At 43.1% G+C, this 20,207-nt stretch overlaps 1 protein-coding gene across 7 annotated transcripts in view; it reads left to right on the top strand.

The window, feature by feature from the left end:
- KTN1 (kinectin 1) overlaps positions 1-20,207 on the top strand; it is a 342,484-nt gene that overhangs the window by 213,982 nt on the left and 108,295 nt on the right. For all 7 annotated transcript variants that reach the window (XM_029598255.1, XM_029598256.1, XM_029598257.1 and 4 more), the window contains exons 25-28: positions 766-803; positions 2,594-2,684; positions 2,781-2,858; positions 3,765-3,787. In XM_029598255.1, the coding sequence (XP_029454115.1) occupies positions 766-803; positions 2,594-2,684; positions 2,781-2,858; positions 3,765-3,787 (230 nt within the window). The remainder of the gene's footprint in view (positions 1-765; positions 804-2,593; positions 2,685-2,780; positions 2,859-3,764; positions 3,788-20,207) is intronic.

Raw genomic sequence — 20,207 nt, 5'->3', positions numbered from 1 at the left:
CTTTATGTATTGTAATCATTGACAATCCACCTACCATCCAATTTACTTTATTCAAAAAAATCTAAAATCTCCCGTAGTTTCAAGTTTTATTTTAATCCAGCACCAACTGCTTCACTCACTTTTTTTTTCTTCTATTACCCGTCAAATACTTAACTTAGTGCTGCATCCTGCTTATTCAATGTCCTCCCTACAAGGCCTTGTTTTGAAACGTCCAAGTTTCTTCTTCAGGGGAGGTGAATAATCCGATGTTTCTCCTTTCAATATCTTCACACAAAGGAATGTTGATAAGAAAATATTGGGTTGTGTGAATGGTGGGGCATATTAAGTATTACAACCCGTTAACAGTGGAGATTTAAATAATAGTGTTTGTCTAACCTCAAATTTAGCATATGTGATTTGATTGCAGTTTGGATTGTAATTTTGATTGTAATCTGCTTTGAGACTAATTTAGGAAATACAGAATATCAAATGTCTATAAATATAGCCCTGTTATGGAAGCTAAAAGTATAATTGAGCAGAAGGACAAGTTGGGCTGTGAAGCAAAGCATACAGTTGTTCTATGTTCTGACATGAAATTTAAAACTTCTCCTTCCCAAAAAAACTCAGATTTTCAGGCTTCCTGAATATCTTTTGAATTTTCATAAACATGTTATCTGAACAAAAGTCACCATTTATAACTGTGGACTGCTTGTTTGGAACATTCACAATTATGTAGCAATAGGTTAAACCACAGTTTTCACAGTTGATGATTTCTTTTTGGTTAAGGTATCAACAGTTGCTGTCATGGAAGAGCTTCAGAATCGGTGAGTATGTTCAGAAATAGAAATATCCAATAGCAACATAAAAAAAAGTATTTACTTATATTATCTTCTTTGGCTTGCTATTATAGTATGAACTGGCTGGAGATCCCTTTGTTCAAAAACTTGCTTATTATATATGTTTTAAAGAGAATGTTTATAAAGTGCAAATCCTTATTTACATCTTCCACTTGACAATAAAATGGAAATACAGAGAGCTATGGAACTGGGACAGGAAAATGACCATGCCACTTTCCAACAGCATTCAGTTCCCTTAATTTCCTAGCATATAGCCAGATGGACTCGGGACAAGTGGGTTATGTGTTCCTCTGCTAGCAGATGGGAGATGGAGTCAGGTTTCAAAGCTGATGTCACCCTAGATATACCCCTGCAGTGACTTCAGCTCTTCAGTATCTCTCCATCTCCTTAACAGATGTGGATGCTATCCCCACACTCGCACGGTGTTAGCAGGATTGCAGCACTAATCCAAAGAGAAATTTGACCTTCACTTTAAAGGAAGATCGAGTCCCGCTCTCCTGCGGTGATACCTAAGGGTCCCTCTCCTAGTTGAGAATTCCTGAGGTGATTTCCGAGATCTCTCAAAGGTGTGCCTTGGCCCGGTAGCTGGTTCCCAGCGTGAACTTAGTTGCTGAAGCAGTTGAAAGGCAGCCGGTTCAAAAGCCGAATGTGGCAGTGAAAGCCAAAGCCCTCTCCCCTCTGCAGCTGGAGACCGTCTCTGTACTCAGCCGGTAATCGCTGAGACCAAGTAAATAGAGAAGAACTCCTCCAATCCCGAGTCGTGGAAGGGCTTCGTTAAGTCTTTCCTCCAGTCTCCTTGCTTGGCATGCTGTGCTGTCTTAGTTTCCGAACTCTATTAAGGTGAAGGAAGGGGGTTCCGAACGGGTTGAGCGCCCCCCCCAGGATGGGCTAGGCCCCATTTTTGGCTTGGTCAACTCTCCACATGACGATCTGCCACTGTTACATGTTGCGTGCGGTTTGCTGTGGCACCATTTTCCCCCTTCGGCTGCTGGTACGCGTTGTGTGGGCCAGCCTGTGCACATAAATACGCACATAGCTGCATGCATAACTGCACGCACAACTGACCGCTTAGACATACGCATGCCGAGGTGAGTCTGTTCGTGCCCAATACACAATAACCGGCTAAACGCACAAACCACACAGGCTATGGCCTCGGCAGCAAAGAAACTCAGGTGACTCTCTCTCTGCACGGCCTGCCATATTAGAGCCGCACAATCTGACCTAGAATCCTGCCTGTCAGCACTATGAGTAGGCCCAGGGAGGGCTGGATTCTCAAAAATTTTCAAAGCCTGGACTATCCCAGTAGGAGGACGGGTCAGCTACAACCTTATCTGGCAGCTCCCCAGATCTGAGCAATTCTGGGGCGATGACCTCCCTGGGGAGAGGGTAGTTCAGTGGCCCCTACCCCAGTTCCCCCTAGGACAAATATGGATATGGCGGCCTTCTCTTGGTTGGAATTTTTTCATGGCCTCCAAGCCTTTGTTCAGGTGCAGTCAGCCCCTATCCCTGCCTGGGTTGAACCCCAACTGGGGGGGTGGGGGGGGGGCTTGCTCTCCCGGCCCTGCCTGCGGGCCAGGATTTGCATTTTTTTTTTTTTTTGATCAGAGGCTTCCACACAATTTTGGAAAGTTTAAAGGAAGCCATGTTTGCAAGTAGTCTACATAGAAACCTTTTCAGACATAAGTAGCTATTGGTCTTCAAACCATATTTTATTTTATGCTTAAACATGATTTTTTTTTAAACCACTTGTTTTACAGTTTGAAACGGCAAGGAGAGGAAATGAAATCAATAGAGGTGAAATTAGAAGAGAGGGAGAAAGATATTGCACACAAAAATGACAACCTACAGGTAAAATTCATTTAATATCCACAGAAATCTTCATATTGTCATAAATGTTGACTTTTTTGTACATTTAAATGTTTTTGTATATTTTTTCTTCCAAAGCTTTTACTGAAAGAAAATGAAATTCTGAAACACAATATTGAGGCGGCAGAGCAACAGCATTCGCAACAGATACAGCAGGTTTTGGTTGTCTTGATGTCCTTAATGTGTTTGAATTTAATGCGCTTTCTTTCTGCCTTAGGATGCAGAAACGCTCCTGTTTATGGTCCCTAGATAAAAATAGGGAGGTCCATATTAAAAGCCATTAAGATGGATAATATAATAGTAATCCATCTAAATGACTTACCCAGCTATATTCAGCCCTTACTGGCTAAAATCTAGCCCAGTAACTAGTCTGTTTGGGATCTGCCAGGTACCTATGACCTGAATTGGCCACTGTGGGAAATACAATACTGGGCTTAATGGACCCTTGGTCTGCCACAGTATGGCAATTCTTATGCTGTTATGACAGACTAGGAACCCAGCTACCCCTTTTATTTTACATAGAAATGAAACTTGTAAATTTCATAAACTGCCACAACAGAGGTTTTCTTAAAGACATTTTGAACATGCCCTCTGAAAAATAATTCATTTGGCTGAACAAGCCAGATTTCCAAAAACGCTTGCTTTTGAGCACTCATTGGTAAGCCATCTTCAGCCTGCCTTGCTCAGTATTTTAAAGTAATTAAAATATTTTACTGACTGAAATCAATATTATTGCTGAATTAGTTGGCTGGGGGTGAGGCAGTGGGAGAGGGTTAGAGCAGTGTAATATTTTTAGGGTAACATCTGTTTTTTTGACCGAAGAAATAACACAGAAGTTCTAAAATAATGTTAACTTCTGTTTTTGGCCACTGTGTTGCTGCAGGCCTATACCAGAGGATTGCATACATATCATAGTTTCCTGAATTGATAGGAAAACTCTGACTTTTTATAAGAAAAGATAAGCAAATGATATGCCAATTAGTTTCATAGTGTATGTCTATGAATAAATGTGTGTTGTTCAAAAGTTTAATGCAATTTACATTGTGGATTTATTTTTCTTAGGTATCACAAGACCATCAGAATTTGTAAGTATATTAAATTGATTTTGATTTGAAATACACATTGATGTCTCCCTGTTGCATGCCAAAGCATAAAAAATGTGAGAGCTGTGTTAAGTTGAAAATCTAAAAGAGAAAGTCTGTAAACACTTTGTAATAGATATTTTTTGGTGGCCTGATATGCGAGAGCGTCTTGAGACATTTCTTCCGTGTATCAAAGGAAAAAGGCAAAAATTTGAAGATCTGAAATTTAGAAACTGATTTTTAAAAAGGTGCATCAGCTGCCACTTCTTGCCTTCAAGCAGTAATTTGTTAGGTTTAATTGAAGCAATTTCAGCATATGCATCTATATTGAAAAAACTGGCTGTTTATTGCTGCTAATATGATTATACAAGTGTAACAGAACCCACATGATAGGGCCAATACTGGACCTGGTGCTTCCCAACGGGGACTATCTGTGTTGTAGTGGATGATCTAGGATCTAGTTATCTTTGAATGGTATTGTTGAGTATTAGAGTACAGGAAATGAAGTTTAATTCCAAAGTGAAGGTCCTGGACTTGTTAAAATGGGGGAATACCTCAAGACGTTATTAGTTGGATGAGAAAATCTAGAAGTAGGGCAATAAACCTTTTTTTAAGAAAGTAAATAAAAGTAAGTGGAAAAAGTGGTCACTGGTTTTCTAAAATAGGTTGGAAAAGTTAGCATTCATAAACTACAAGAGATCACAGAAAAGAGGAAGACAGATGGCAATATCTGGAAAAGCTAAGAGGAACTGGGAAAGTAATCAATGCAAAATATTCAAATGGAAGAAATAGCAAATATGGTAAAACCAGGGACAAGATTTTTTTTTTTTATATATTAGTGATAGGAAGTGCAAAAGACAGAGGTGAAGAGGTAGAATATGTAGAGGTTGATGATGGAAAAGCAAAATTGCTTAACAATTCTGTTCATTGTTTACTATGGAAGGCCAGGAACAGGACCACATAAAATAAACACAAATACAATTGGAAGTGAGGTAAACCTCAATCGATTTTAAGAAAAATGTGTTCGTAAGGAGATAGCTAAACTAAAAGTAGCTAAGGCAATGAAGCCAGATGGAATACATCTGAGGGTATTAAGAGAACTGAGAGATGACCTGGCAGCTTCAATGCTTCTTTAGAGTCAGAGGTTGTTCCAGAGGACTGGAGATGAGTAAATGTAGTTCCTATTCATAAAAGAAGTGAGGAGGAAGCTGGGAACTACAGGCCAGTTAGTCTGACCTATGTGGCGAGCAAATTAATGGAATTCACTACTAAAATAGTGGATGCAATCTGTGGAATCCAGTGGATTGTAAGAAGCAGCATGGTTTTATCAGAGGTAGATCATGTGAGATGATTCTGATAAAATTCTTTAACTGAATGGCCAGAGTTGGATCAAGGGAGAGCGCGAGAAGTAATATACTTGGATTTTTGTAAGGTCTTTGACACAGTTCTGTATAGGCAACATAAATTGAGAGGGTTAGAAACTGGCTGAATGGGAAGTGACAGAATAGTGGTAAATGGAGTTCACTCTGAGGAGGTGGAAGTTACTAGCGATGTGCCTTGGATTAGTCTTTGGACTGGTTCTATTCAACATTTTTGAGAGTGAGATTGCGGAAGTATTGTCAGGAAAAGTTTCTTTTTGCTGATACCAAAATCTCCAACAGGGTAGACATGAAGGAGCAGAAAATAGGAAGTGGGATCTAGCATAGCTCAAGGAATGGTCTAGGGTCTAGCAACTAAGATTTAATGCTAAAAATGCAATAATACATTTAGGCTGCAAAAATCCAAGGGAGAGTTACAATATTGGAGGTGAAATTCTAAGCACGAAAGAAGAGTGGGATCTGGGTGTGATTGTATCTGATGATCTAAGACTGTCCAAAGGGTGGTTTAAAACAGCAAAAGCTAGGGAGATGCTTGGCTACATAGGGAGAGGAATGGTCAGTAGAAAAAAAGGTGATATCACCCCTATAGACTTTATATAGAATATTGTTTACAATTCTGGAGGCTGAATTTTCAAAAGGATTTAAACCAGTTGGAGTCTGTCCAGAAGGCCACTTAAAAAATGGGAAGTGGCCTTTGTTTTTAACATAGAAATGACAGCAGAAAAGGACCAAATGATCCATTCAGTCTGCCCATAGCGCATCAAAAACGTGCGTCCAACTCCCCCGAACCTAATAGCGCCCGCAACATGCAAATACATGTTGATGGCCCTATTAGGTATTCCCGCACGATACAGTAAGTAAAATGTGCAGCCAAGCTGCACATTTTGGTGCAGTGGTAGTGGAGTCCACTCTCAAAAGAGCCAAATGCTCCCACAACCATGCCTCGGCCCTCCGACTTAATATCATGGTGATATTAAGTCGGAGGCCCCCAAAGTTTAAAAAAAAGTTAAAAATTAAAAAAAAAAAAAATTTGAAATCAGCCCGCAGCTTGAAAACTGGACGCTCAATTTTGCTGGCGTCCGGTTTCCGAACCCGTGGCTGTCAGCGGGCTCGAGAACCAACGCTGGCAAAATTGAGCATCGGCTGTCAAACCCGCTAACAGTCGCCGCTCCTGTCCAAAAAGAGGTGCTAGGGACGCGCCAACATCAGATACTGTTCCCTGAGCCTTTGCCTGGGCCATCTGGCCTCCCGAGACCGCTGGGACCATCAGTATCTTTGGTTTTCTCAAGGCCCTCTGTGCCTAGGTCCGGGGATTTGTGCAGACCCCATGGGGATCTCAGCGAGGAAGAGGGGCCCATATGATTCATGGGGATATGACTCTTCTGAGTCTTCCTCTGAGGTATCTGACGGTCCTCTCTTGGAACCTTCGCTTCCAGAGGAAAGGACCTCTCCTTCACAGGCTTTGTATGGACCATGGCCAAGGCCATTCCCTTCAGCTTCTCACGGAAGGAGGCATGGCATAAAATGTTGGAGGTCTTCCTATTCATTGATGCCCCAAAGGAGATAGTGGCTATTCCCATCCATGATATTTTTGAGGACCACCTTCTTCAGATGTGTAAATACCCAATATCTATCTCCCCAGTAAATAGGGAGGCAGATGCCACCTATTTGGTGCAACAGGATTTGGGCTTCGAAAGACTCCATCTCCCTCATCAATCTGTGGTAGTGGAGTCCACTCTCAAAAGAGCCAAATGCTCCCACAACCATGCCTTGGCCCCTCCAGAGCAAGAGCGTAGGAAGCTAGATGCCTTGGGTAGGAAGGGATTTCCGGGCGCCATGCTCATTGCCCAGATAGCCTCTTATCAATTGTACATGACCCAGTACAATCATAACCTATGGAAGCAAGTTGAAGAACTTGCAGAGCGTCTACTGCAACAGTTGGAAAACACGAGGTAAGATCCACTACTATGTCTTCAAGACCACTGCCAAGGGTGGCTGCCGTGGACATCTGTGCCTGTAGGATGCCCTGGTTCCATGCTTCCAACCTATGGCCAAAGTTCCAGGAGAAGTTGGCTGACCACCCCTGCACAGGAGAGAATCTTTTTGGGGACAAGGTCAGGGATGCGGTAGCCCAGTTGAAGGATTACCATGAACCCTCTTCAACAACTATCCGCCAGTGCTTCGGACCCGCTTTCCTCCGTAAGGAAACCTTCCCTACCAAGTTCTAGGAGGTCCTTCTAGAAGTATTATACCCCTGTCTCCTGGTCTCGAATGCCCCGTACTGCTTCCAGGAGCTGTTCCCATCAACAGAGAACTCCTAGACTCCAGTCGGCCCCCCCAACAGATCCCAGCTACAGGGTTTTGACTGGAGGCAAGGGAGCATGAGTCAGCACATTGTACCCCTGGCACCTGATCCCCCTGTGGGAGACAGACTGCTCTGCTTCGCCCATCAATGGTGATCATCACCTTGGACTGATGGATCCTTACTGTTGTTTGTCAGGGGTATCATCTAAACTTCAGAGAAATCCCAGAGAACTCTCCCCCATTTCCATCATGGGGTTCGCCCACCCAACAGGACATACTTCTCGCAGAGCTCTCCGCCCTCCTAACAGCGGGAGAGGTAGAACCCTTTCCCTGTCCCAGCAGGGCCGAGGATTCTATTCAAAGTATTTCCTGATAGCTAAGAGCTGGAGGCTTGCGCCCCATTCTTGATCTCAGGACTTTGAACAAATTCCTCCAAAGGGAGAAGTCCAAAATGGTCTCTCTGGGTACTCTGATCCTCCTACTCAAAACAGGGGGACTGGCTCTGCTCCCTCGACCTCAAGGATGCCTACGCCCACAATGCCAACTTCCCCAGAGACAGGCAGTATTTTCACTTTGTGGTAGGGAAGGCTCACTGCCAGTACAGAGTGCTGCCATTTCGTTTGGCCTCTGCCCCCTCTAGTCTTCACCAAATGCCTGGCAGTGGTGACAGTGCACCTCAGATGCCATGAGATGCACATTTTTCCTTATCTAGACTGACTGGCCAAAAGCGATTCCCAAGCAGGAGCATGGGACATTTTGGCCCTGACAATGAAGGCACTGCAGTCTCTTGGATTTATCAACTACCCAAAATTCCAGCTCTCCCCGTCTCCCCAATTGGACTTTATAGGAGCCAGGCTGGACACTGCTCAGGCAAAAGCGTTCTTGCCCCGCAGTCGGGCCCTCTCCCTATCCTCGCTGGGAACCTTGGTATGGAACAGTCAGTGTGTAAGTACCTGCCTATTGCTCTGCTTGTTAGGCCACATGGCAGCCTCTGTTCCTGTTACCCCATTAGCCCATCTCTGCATGCGCAGAGCACAATGGACATTACGGTCTCAATAACAGCATACATCCCAGGACTTCGAGGTCTGTCTCTCCATCACACAAGCTCTGAGAGTCTTTATCCTGATGGGAGAATCTCTTCAATCTGGAGCGGGGGTTCCCCTTCCAGGCTGCCCTGCTTTAGTGCTTACCCGTGATGCCTCTCCCCAGGGCTGGGGGGCCCATGTGGACAACCTCCACATGCAGGGTCAGTGGACCTCTCAAGAAGCTCTGTCAGATAAACGTCTTGGAGCTTTGGGCATTCAGAGACTGCTTGTCCCACAAAGCGGTCATGATCCAAATGGAGAATCAGGTTGCGATGTGGTACATTAACAAGCAAGGAGGCACTGGGTCGTTTCCCCTCTGGCAGGAGGCTGTGCAAATCTGGTCCTGGGCTCTGTCGCAAGGGATGTCTCTGCGAGCAATGTACCTGTCCAGGATGCTGAACATGCTGGCAGACCATCTAAGCCGCTCTTTTCAACTACACAAGTGGTCACTGGACCCAAAAGTGGCAGTTCGGATCTTCCGCCTGTGGGGAGCTCCAGATGTGGACCTTCTTGCCTCCTTGTTCAACTGCAAAGTGAACAATTTTTGCTTCCTATTCAGGATGGACGGACATCCACCCTCCGACACCTTCACCCTTAATTGGGGCACGGGTCTCTTCTATGCGTACCCTCCTCTTCCACTTCTCATGAAAACTCTCCTGAAGTTCCAGCATGATCCTAGTGGCGCCTCACTGGCCCCGGCAGGTCTGGTTTCTTCTCCTTCAGGACCTGTCGATCAGGGATCCCATCAGCCTGGGGACTGCGCCCAATCCGATAACACAGAATCAGGGCACTCTGCACCACCCGAACCTCCAGGTGTTAGTCTTGACAGCCTGGATGTTGAGTGCCTAGTCCTTAAGCCCCTGGATCTCTCAGAAAACGTCACCCAGGTGCTGGTAGCTTCCAGGAAGCTTTCCACTAGGAAGCCTTACAAATTGAAGTGGAAGAGGTTATTGGTGTGGCGTGAGGGGCATGGATTAGATCCATTTCCATGCCCACTTCTCAGATTCTTGAATTACTTGTGGCACCTTTCCGAGGCCGGGCTTAAAACCACCTCAGAGTTCATCTGAGCACGATTAGTACTTACCATCAAAGTGTTGCTGGCATACCCATCTTGGTTCAGCTTATAGTAGGTCGCTTTATACAGGGCCTGCTGCAGCTAAAGACACCTCTGCGGCCCCCCCCCCCCCTATGGTTTTCTGGGATCTCAACGTTGTGCTGGCATGGCTCATGCATCTTCCTTTTGAGCCTATGTGCACCTGTGAGCTAAAATTCCTCACCTGGAAGGTCCTGTTCCTGGTGGCAATTACTTTGGTTCGTAGGGTAAGCAAGCTTCAGGTCCTGGTGATATACCCACCTTACACGAAGTTCTTTCATGATCGTGTGCTCTGCGTACACATACCAAGTTCCTGCCTAAGGTCGTGACTGTTCTTCACCTTTAATCAGTCCATTGTGTTACACACCTTTTTTTCCGAGGCCCCATTCCCATCAAGGGGAACGGGCCTTGCCTACTTTGGATTACAAGAGAGCTCTGGCCTTATATTTAGAATGCTCAGCAGGCCATAGATGGTCCACCCAGCTATTCATATCTTTCGATAAGAGCAGACTGGGGGGGTCATGGTGGGTAAACCGACCTTATCCAGCTGGCTAGCAGATTGCATCTCATTCTGCTATGTGCAATTGGGCCTTCAGCTGGAAGGCTGAATTAAAGCTCACTCTGTGAGGGCTATGGCGGCATCGGTGACCCACTTACAGGTGTTCCCCATCACCGAAATCTTGCAGGGCTATGACGTGGAGCTCCCTACACACGTTTGCTTCCCATTACTTCTTGGACAAGGATGGTCAACAAGACAGATTGACCAAATTGTCCTACACCCATCTCTTCTAGACTTAAACCCAACTCTTCCTACCTAGGGCTCCCCTGGTTGAGACCAGGCTGTCTCCCTATCGTCCAACAGTATCTCAGGAACCGTGCCCCCCCGTGGAGTTGGGTTCTCTTGTGTGTTCTGTTAATTTTTCGCTCCTAGTTTGCTATGTTAAGAGACTGAAGGGGGGGGGGACCTCGTGTGGACGCGCAGATAGCAGCATGCTGGGCATGCTCAGTATGCCAGTCAAAGCTTCTAGAAACTTTGACAAAAGTTTTCTGTGCCAGGCTCCATATGATGTCACCCATCTGTGAGGACTAACATCCTGCTGTCCTAGGAGAATACCTGTTACAGGTAAGCAACTGTGCTTTCTTCAGAGTAGGTTCCGTTTACCATTACATGCTGTCTCCTGTCAGTCAACCTGTCTGCAATCCATGCTGCTACATTGGCACCAACTCCCAAGCTTCTCATTTTGTTCACAAGTCTCCTATGTGGAACCGTATCAAAAGCTTTACTAAAATCCAAGTAAATCATATCGAGTGCTCTTCTCTGATCCAATTCTCTAGTCGCCCAATAAAAAAAAAATCAATCAGATTTGCCTGAATGGATCTTCCCCTGGTGAATCCATTTAAGGTTTATTATCATTTATATACCGTTGTCTCAGCAAGCCTTCACAGCGGTTTACAATATAAATAAATAAACAGTAAGGAAATTACAATTCAATCATAAAAGATAAAACAGCTAGATTCTAAAAGAAAGAAATGTCTCGTGTCTAGCAACCTACCAGATTGTAGATATTCACCATTAATTTTCCCACCACCTAGGTGAGGCTAACCAGCCTGTAGTTTCTAGCTTCCTTTCTGCTCCCACTCTTCTCCAGTCTTGCAGCACCACTCCCATTTCCAGGGATCTATTGAACAGGTCCTTCAGCAGTCTTGTCAGCACATCTCTGAGCTCCCTCAGTATCTTAGGATGTGCCTTGTCCACTTTATTTTCGAAGCTCTTCCCATACATTTTCTTTTGTAAACGGAGTTTCATCTACTCCACGTCCATCCTCAGTCTTGTTAACTAGTGACGGTCCTTCTCCAAGGTTGTCCTTAGTGAACACCGAACTGAAGTGTTTGTTTAATATTTCAGCCATTTTTTCATCTCTCTCCACCTTTTGTTTTCACTATACCACTTCGGACCTTTCTCCGATATATCTGAAAAATGTTTTGTCATCTCGCTTTACTTCTTTGGCAGTCCTTTCTTCTGCCTGACTTTTTTTGCTTTCATGATTTTTCTTCATCTCCCTCAGTTTCACCAGATATTCTTCCCTGTGCTCCTCTTTTTGGGATCCTTTATTTCTTGAACGCTGTTCTTTTTGCTTTTATTTTATCAGCCACCTCCTTATTTCTCTTATTTCTTACAATAAAATGTAAATTTAAAAAAAGTATTTCATAACATTATTATATAAAATAACATAAGAAAAGCATCTTACTAGAATAGCAAAAAAAAAAAGAAAATTTTTAGAATAAGGCAATATTCATGCAAAAACCCACATTATCAGGGGGGGGGACATTAAGAAGAAAAAGAATTAATCTATCAGGAAATCCCATACTTATATCTTCAACCAGGGTTGCTCTTATCAAGTAAAAACCTCTCAAGGTCTACAGTACCTAAAAAGATAAACTTTATTACCTTGATGGCAAGGTACAAGGAAACTTCAGATAAAAGAATGCCTCTAAGGCTAACACCCTATTCTTCAATTTCTCTTACTTGTGTTTACTTTTCTAACATATAAATGTGTTGCCTTTGTATTGCTCCTTTTAGTTTGGCTCACTGTTCCATCTCTCATTTTCTCCCAGTCTTGTATTTTCTACCTCCAGGTACATCCCCATTTCGAAAAAGTCTGTATTTTTGAAATTCAAAACTCTGGTCTTTGTGTGACTTCTCAATATCCTATTTGCAATATTGAACCATACCGTTTATCAATGTTGCTGAAGTGGGCACCCACCTGGACATTAGAGACATCCCCATTAGTGAGCACTAAGTTGAGTACAACTCCCTCCCTCGTGGGTTCCATTACCATTTGTTTGAACAGAGTCCCTTGAAGGGCATTCATCAGTCTGTCTGGCAGATTAAAATCTCCAACAATCAACACTTATCCAACAGGTGGGAAAGAAGGGATATCTTCCACCAGATCAGTCTAGTTTTTCCATTTGAGTGAGAGGCCTATAAACCACTCCAGTAAAAATGGATGCACCATCATCTCTTTTTAGGGTGGCCCATAATGCTTCTTCTCTACCTCATATTCTTTGCAGTTCAGTTGTTTGACATAAAGAGCTACTCCTCCCCATTTTCTGTCCTTCCTTAAGTTATAGTCCGGTATGGCTGTATCCCAATCATGAGAATCAGTGAACCATGTCTCTATAACAGCAACAGTCTCCAAGTCTGCCTGCAGGTCTGGGATTTTATTACTCAACTATGATAGTTTGTTTTCATAGCTTTCCAATTTTTTTCCCTTGATATGTTGCTGATTTGATTTTGTTATATTCTCCTCCCACTTCCTGTATTGCTTGGGGGTGATATATCAGTTTCATTGGCCATCTCCTACCATCCCCATTCTTTAGTTTAAATGTCTGATAATATATGATCTGAATTTCTCACTTAGCATCCTCCTTCCTGCTACAGACAAATATAGGCCATCCTTATCATACAGCCTTTTACTGCTCCATACACTACCCCAGCCTCCACTGTATCCCAAACCACTTTCTGTACACCAGGCTTTGAGCCAGGAAATAAAATTAACTATATATATAGAAACATAGAAGTGACGGCAGAAGAAGACCAACGGCCCATCCAGTCTGCCCAGCAAGCTACGCAGTTTATCCATTTTTTTTCTCCCCCTTTTTCTCCCTCCCACCCGTCTCTATTGGCTTCCAGCACCCTCCGGCCCCAATTCCCTTCCACCCCTCCACCAATGCAGAGAGCAGCGCCATCCTAGTGAACATCCAGCTCAATCAGGGGTAGCAACCGCCGCAACCAGCAGGCCACACCCCTGCCCCTTACCCACCCGTTTAGTTTGCTTGTTTGTTTTTTTATTTTATTTTATTTTTGAGATGGCAGCCCTCCATCCTTCCGCTCCGTGAAGGTGGAACACCAATCACTGGCCACTGGCATCCCGCTCCGTGAATGCCTCTGTGGCTACTGCCGCTCCGTGCAGTGTTTTGTTGCATGAAAGTGGAACACCAACTACTGGCCACTGGCATCCCGCTCCGTGATTGCCTCAGTGGCTACTGCCGCTCTGTGCAGTGTTTTGCTGCCTGAAGGTGGAACACCAACTACTGGCCACTGGCATCCCGCTCCGTGAATGCCTCAGTGGCTACTGCCGCTCCGTGCAGTGTTTGCTGCCTCCTCTCTATTTATGCCCACTAGACTTGATGGATCCACAGTGTTTATCCCACGCCCCTTTGAAGTCCTTCACAGTTTTAGACTTCACTTCCTCCGGAAGGGCATTCCAAGCATCCACCACCCTTTCCGTGAAGAAATACTTCCTGACATTGGTTCTTAGTCTTCCTCTCCGGAGCCTCAGCTCGTGACCTCTGGTTCTGCTGATTTTTTTTCCTACGGAAAAGGTTTGTCGTTGTCTTTGGATCATTAAAGTTTTTCAAGTATCTGAAAGTCTGAATCATATCACCCCTGCTCCTCCTTTCCTCCAGGGTGTACATATTTAGATTCTTCAATCTCTCCTCGTACGTCATCCGATGAAGATCCTCCACCTTCCTGGTCGCCCTTCTCTGTACCGCTTCCATCTTGTCTTTGTCTCTTTGTAGATACGGTCTCCAGAACTGAACACAGTACTCCAGGTGAGGCCTCACCAAGGACCTGTACAAGGGGATAATCATTTCCCTTTTATTACTCGATATTTCTCTCTCTATGCAGCCCAGCATTCTTCTGGCTTTTGCTATCGCCTTGTCGCATTGTTTCGCAGACTTCATATCATTAGACGCTATCACCCCAAGGTCCCTCTCCTGCTCCGTGCACATCAGCCTTTCCCCCCCATCAAATACAGTTCATTCGGATTGCCACTCCCCATATGCATGACTTTGCACTTCTTGGCATTGAATCTCAGCTGCCATATCTTCGACCACTCTTCCAGTTTCCTTAAATCCCGTCTCATTCTCTCCACTCCTTCCGGCGTGTCCACTCTGTTGCAGATCTTAGTGTCATCCGCAAAAAGACAAACCTTACCTTCTATCCCGTCCGCAATGTCGCTCACAAAGATATTGAACAGGACCGGTCCCAACACCGATCCTTGCGGTACACCACTTAAAACCGCTCTCTCTTCAGAGAAAGTACCATTTACCATCACACATTGTCTTCTGTCCGTCAACCAATTTGCAATCCAGGTCACCACCTCGGCACTCACTCCTAAGCTTCTCGTTTTATTCACCAGTCTCCTGTGCGGAACCGTATCAAAAGCTTTGCTGAAATCCAAGTAGATGACATCGAGTGCTCTTCCTTGATCCAATTCCTTGGTTACCCAGTCTAAAAAGTCAATCAGATATGTCTGAAAGGATCTTCCCCTGGTGAATCCATGCTGCCTCTGGTCCATCAATTCTCTGGACTGTAGATATTTCACTATTCTCTCTTTCAGCAGTGACTCCATTACTTTTCCCCACCACTGAAGTGAGGCTAACCGGTCTGTAGTTACTAGCCTCCTCTCTGTTCCCACTCTTGTGAAGCGGGACCACCACCGCTCTTCTCCAATCTCTCGGTACCATTCCCGTTTCTAGGGATCTATTGAACAGGTCACACAGTGGGACCCGCCAGAACATCTCTGAGCTCCCTCAGTATCCTTGGATGAATCCCATCAGGCCCCATGGCTTTGGCCACCTTCAGATTCTTTAGCTCTTCCCATACATTTTCTACTGTAAAAGGATTTTCATCTATTCCACTTCCCTCCAGTTTCTTGTTGTGTAGAGATGGTCCTTCTCCAGGGTCTTCTTTAGTGAACACAGAACTGAAGTATTCGTTTAATATTTCTGCCATTTCTTCGTCTCTCTCCACACATTGATCATTACCACCTTTTAATTTCACAATACCACTATGGACTTTTCTCTTTTCGCTGATGTATCTGAAAAATGTTTTGTCACCATTTTTTATCTCCTTGGCAATCCTCTCTTCTGCTTGACTTTTTGCCAACTTGATTAATTTCTTTGTCTCCCTCAGTTGAATCAAATATTCTTCTTTGTGTTCCTCCCTTTGGGATCTTTTATATTTCTTGAATGCTGTTCTTTTAGCTTTAATTTTGTCAGCTACCTCCTTTGAGAACCAGATAGGTTTCAATTTTCTTTTGCTTTTCTTTACATTTCTAACATATAGAGTAGTTGCCTTGGTGATTGCTCCTTTTAGATTGGTCCACTGCTGCTCCACATCTCTCTCGTTCTCCCATCCTTTTAGTTCTTCCTCCAGGTACTTCCCCATTTCCTCAAAGTCTGTGTTTTTGAACTGTAAAACTCGGGTCTTTGTGTTTCTTTTCCCTATTCTTTTAGTGATATTAAACCATACCATTTGATGATCACTGGTGCTGAGGTGGGTGCCCACCTGGACATCGGAGACATTATCTCCATTAGTGAGCACTAAGTCGAGTATAGTTCCTTCTCTCGTGGGTTCCAATACCATTTGTTTGAACAAAGATACTTGCATGGCATCCACTATCGCTCTACTATTTTTAGTTTTTGCAGATGGGATTTTCCAGTCTACATCTGGCATATTAAAGTCACCAACGATCACCACTTCTCCCTTCTTAACTATCTTATGGATGTCTTCAACCAGATCTCTGTCCAGCTCTTCCTTTTGGTTTGGAGGCCTGTAAACCACTCCAATATAAATGGATGCTCCATCATCTTTTTTTTAGGTTGACCCATAGTGCTTCTTCCTTGCCCCAACTTCCTTGCAGCTCAGATGCTTGGATGTTTGTTTCTGACATAAAGAGCCACACCTCCCCCTTTTCTATCCTCTCTGTCCTTCCTTAACAAGTTATAGCCTGGAATTGTTGTATCCCAATCATGAGATTCTGTGAACCATATCTCTGTGATAGCAACAATGTCCAATTCTGCCTCAGTCATTAGGGCCTGCAGATCTGGGATTTTATTTCCCAAACTATGAGCATTTGTGGTCATAGCCTTCCAGGTACTCCCTTTAAGGTTATTGCTTTTCCTGGACTCGTTATGAGACTTTAGTTGAGATTTGTTATTCACTTCACTCTTTCTTTTTGCAGTTGTGCCACTGTTGACAGAGTTATCCATCTCAATTAGATTTTTCTTTTGTTTATGGATCTTGAAATTCTGCATGCATTGTGTTTGTTTTCTCTTTTCTGGTAACACTTCAATGTTTTTCTCAAGAACTTCTTCAGTTTTTAATATAGAGAAGGCTTTTTGTTCTTTTTGCATTCGGTACATTGTGTGTCTCCTCATCACAGGTCTAATTCTACCAGAGCCCACTGTAATCCTGGATTTTAAAGAATTTCTTAATGACCTGTTTGAGTGGGAGGGTGTATCTGTTGGCTGTCCATCTGTCAAGAATGGGTGACTGTGGGTCCTACCTGAGCCTAATGAATCTCTTTTTCTTGACTTCTGGTTTTTCTGTGATGTTGGGGAATTATTTTCTGAGTAATGCAATGTGGGTGTAATTCTTGTAATTGAAGCTAATTGAGCTATAACCTCAGTCAGCTCCTTTTTCAAGGAAGAGAGTTGTGCACAAATTGGGGAAGCTCTAAGTTTCCAGATGCTTTCCCTCAGAATAAAGGCTCCACAGCAGTTACATTGAATAGTCCTCATTTTGGTAAGTTTTGATTTTTGATGAATAGCAATTATGGAAATACTAATTTACCTTGTTGCCATTTATGAATCTAGGCAGGTTATATAAGAAACACAAACCTAGGGGTGGGTGGGTAGAGGGGTAGGGTGGGAGGGTGTTAAACAGTTAAAGCAGACTAGCAGCACTCCCAAATATCTATTTCAGTTGTGCTTCTTTTTAACAGGCAGTGCACTAGTTTTGGCATAGCATATCATTTTCCTTTCCATGAGCAGGCAATAGTCTTATCTTTCCTAGATTTTGGAAATCTTTGTACTTCATGGATACCATTTCTATTGAGGTCATTGGTCCCCAGATGGATGATAACACTGATACCACAGTTCCTACTTTCTTCTTCAATGACTTGAACTATCTGGTTTGCATTTCTACTAGCTAAGGAAGCTGGAAGGCATTTAACTGCTGCCACCATCAAAATGTGCTCCCAAATTGGTTCCTCTGAGTCTCCCAGCAGAATCAGCTTTCTGTTATGACATCTGATTCTGTTGAAGGACTTCTGGATACACTGGGTGAATTAACTTTTGGAAATTGCTTCATAATGTATTGCTGAGTTTTCTCCATTCTCCAATGCAGAAAAAGCATTATGTAGGGGTAACGGTGGGGAGAGTGCGGTGCCTTCATCACAGGCCTTATTCTGCCAGAGCTCACTGTTATCCAATTGTTCTTGGGTTTTTGAATCCTGGATGTCTGACATCTTTGTGGGAGTGGGGATTGATGCACAGGATGCTGTAAAGTTGGGGAAGGTGGGTATCTGTCACATGTCTTGTTCTACCAAAGCCCACTGTATAAACCATTTTTCCTGGGTTTCTGAATCCTCTGTGTGAGATGGGTGAGAGATACTGAATGGTTCAAGGAAGGGAAAGTTAACTGAAACCTGGACAATTCCTCCCTTAGATGAATCAGCTCCATTTTAATTGCAGTCAGCTGAAGGTAAAAGGGATAACCTTTGATTCTCCAAATGATGGGCCTTGAGACATAAGCACCACAATTGTTGCATTGAATGAAATACATTTTGTTAAATTATCACTAATTCCTTAAAATCTTATATTTAATGTAAGGTAAAATTTAGGCTGTAGCAAAGATTTTAGAGGTATTTGAAGTAAAAACTAAAACTATTAGTGCTAGCCAGTAAAGATTAGTAGGTAGAACATGAAAACCAATCTTTATTTATTTATTTATTAGTATTTTTATACCGATTTTCCTGCATAAAATGCATATCAAACCGGTTTACAATGAAACAGAATAAGCAGGAAGTAAAATTCCTTAGTCTAATACATTTAAACGTCAATTATACAAGCAATATGACAGTATAAATTACTATTATCTGAGCTGTAAGGAACTGCTATGTAATGGGAGATGAAGTAATTGAAGCTAATTATCTAGGAGTGCCAGGGAAGACTATAAAAGAAAAGTAAACCCAGGGGTGGGTGGGTAGAGGGTTAGGGAGGGAACTAAACAGTTGAGATCACTTGCAGGAATTTTTTTTTTCAGATAGCTTGTAGCTGCCTCTCACAAGAAAATACATCGCCCCCCCAAAGACAGAAAATATTACAAAAATCAGAAAAATATATTTAGCCCAGATATAAGTAACCAAATAATTTCAGATAGCTTGTAGCCTCACAGGAAAACTGTAAACAATGGCTAATGGCTGCTCCCTAATGCTGGTCTCTAGACCAGTGAAATCTACAAAGAGCCCTCCCCCTAGCCACACTAGTAAAACTTGGGCGACCTTTTTTTTTTTTTTTTCTATTTTAGCAGTTTAGGTCTTTTTGCTCACAAGAAAATCAACTACCCCCTTAAAGTCACAAAATATTACAAACAGACAAATATACTTAGCCCAGATATAAATAAGCAAATTTCATATAACTTGTAGCCTCACAGGAAAATTGCCTGTTCTAAAGCATATGAGAACAGACTTAAAGATCTAAACATGTATGCCCCAAAGGAAAGGTGAGAGAGGGGAGATACAATAGACTTTTAAATTCTTCCATGGTTTCCATGCACAGTAGGTAAGCCTCTTTCAGCAGAAAGGAGGCTTTAGAATGAGAAGTCATGGATGGAGGTGAGAGAGTACATTCAAGAATAATCTTAGGAAATATTTCTCAACAGAGAGGGTAGCAGATACATGGAACAGCCTCCCAATGGAGATATTGAAGACAAAAACAGTTTCTGAATTAAAGAAAGCATAGCGATAAATACAGGGGATCTCTGAGGGACTGATGGGAATTGTAAAGCTAAATTAGTTGGGCAGACTAGATAGGCCATACAGTCATTTTCTGCTGTCATATTTCTGTTCTATGTTAATGATCAAGAGAATCAAGAGTATTTGATAATAGGCTAGCTATGTTTGGCTAATATATGTTTAAGTGAATTGAGATGATCATTACTTGCTTCTTGGTCTGGTGGCAAATTCTGATACTCGTAGACACCAGCTATATATGGCAATGAAATTTAATGGGGATGAAGAAGATATAAGTTCTTAAGTTGCTTCTGAAAATGCACAATGACTTGCATTGTTTTTAGCCTGGCTTTTGAGTTGTCATTGATGATTGCAATGTTTGGCAAATGCCCTGCTTTTTCCCTCCTTGTTTCTTTACATGGATAAGCTATGAAGAAGAGCTTTGGACAGTGGGAGGTCAATATGCATCCATGTTCAGTGCCTCTGCTTAGCCGTGTAAGTCCCTTATATGGCTAAAAGGTTTGCCACATAAGTTGTGGGCAGGCAGTGGGCGGATCGGGGCAGAGCGAGTTAGCTATACAACTTATTCAGACTTGGCTGCTTAAGTTGTACAGCTAAGCTAGATGAGCCATAGGGCAGGTTAGGCTTATCTGGCTAAGTGCTCAATTATACACATATATTCAGCAGCATGGCTATGTTGCTGATTATACATTGTAACTTATCCGATAAAGTTACAAACTGGTTATTACTTAACCA

Source organism: Rhinatrema bivittatum, chromosome 4, assembly GCF_901001135.1.
Source record: "Rhinatrema bivittatum chromosome 4, aRhiBiv1.1, whole genome shotgun sequence".
NCBI classification, from domain to species: domain Eukaryota; kingdom Metazoa; phylum Chordata; class Amphibia; order Gymnophiona; family Rhinatrematidae; genus Rhinatrema; species Rhinatrema bivittatum.
Note: the sequence above shows the minus strand (reverse complement) of the source record. Positions and strands in the feature narration are given on the sequence as shown.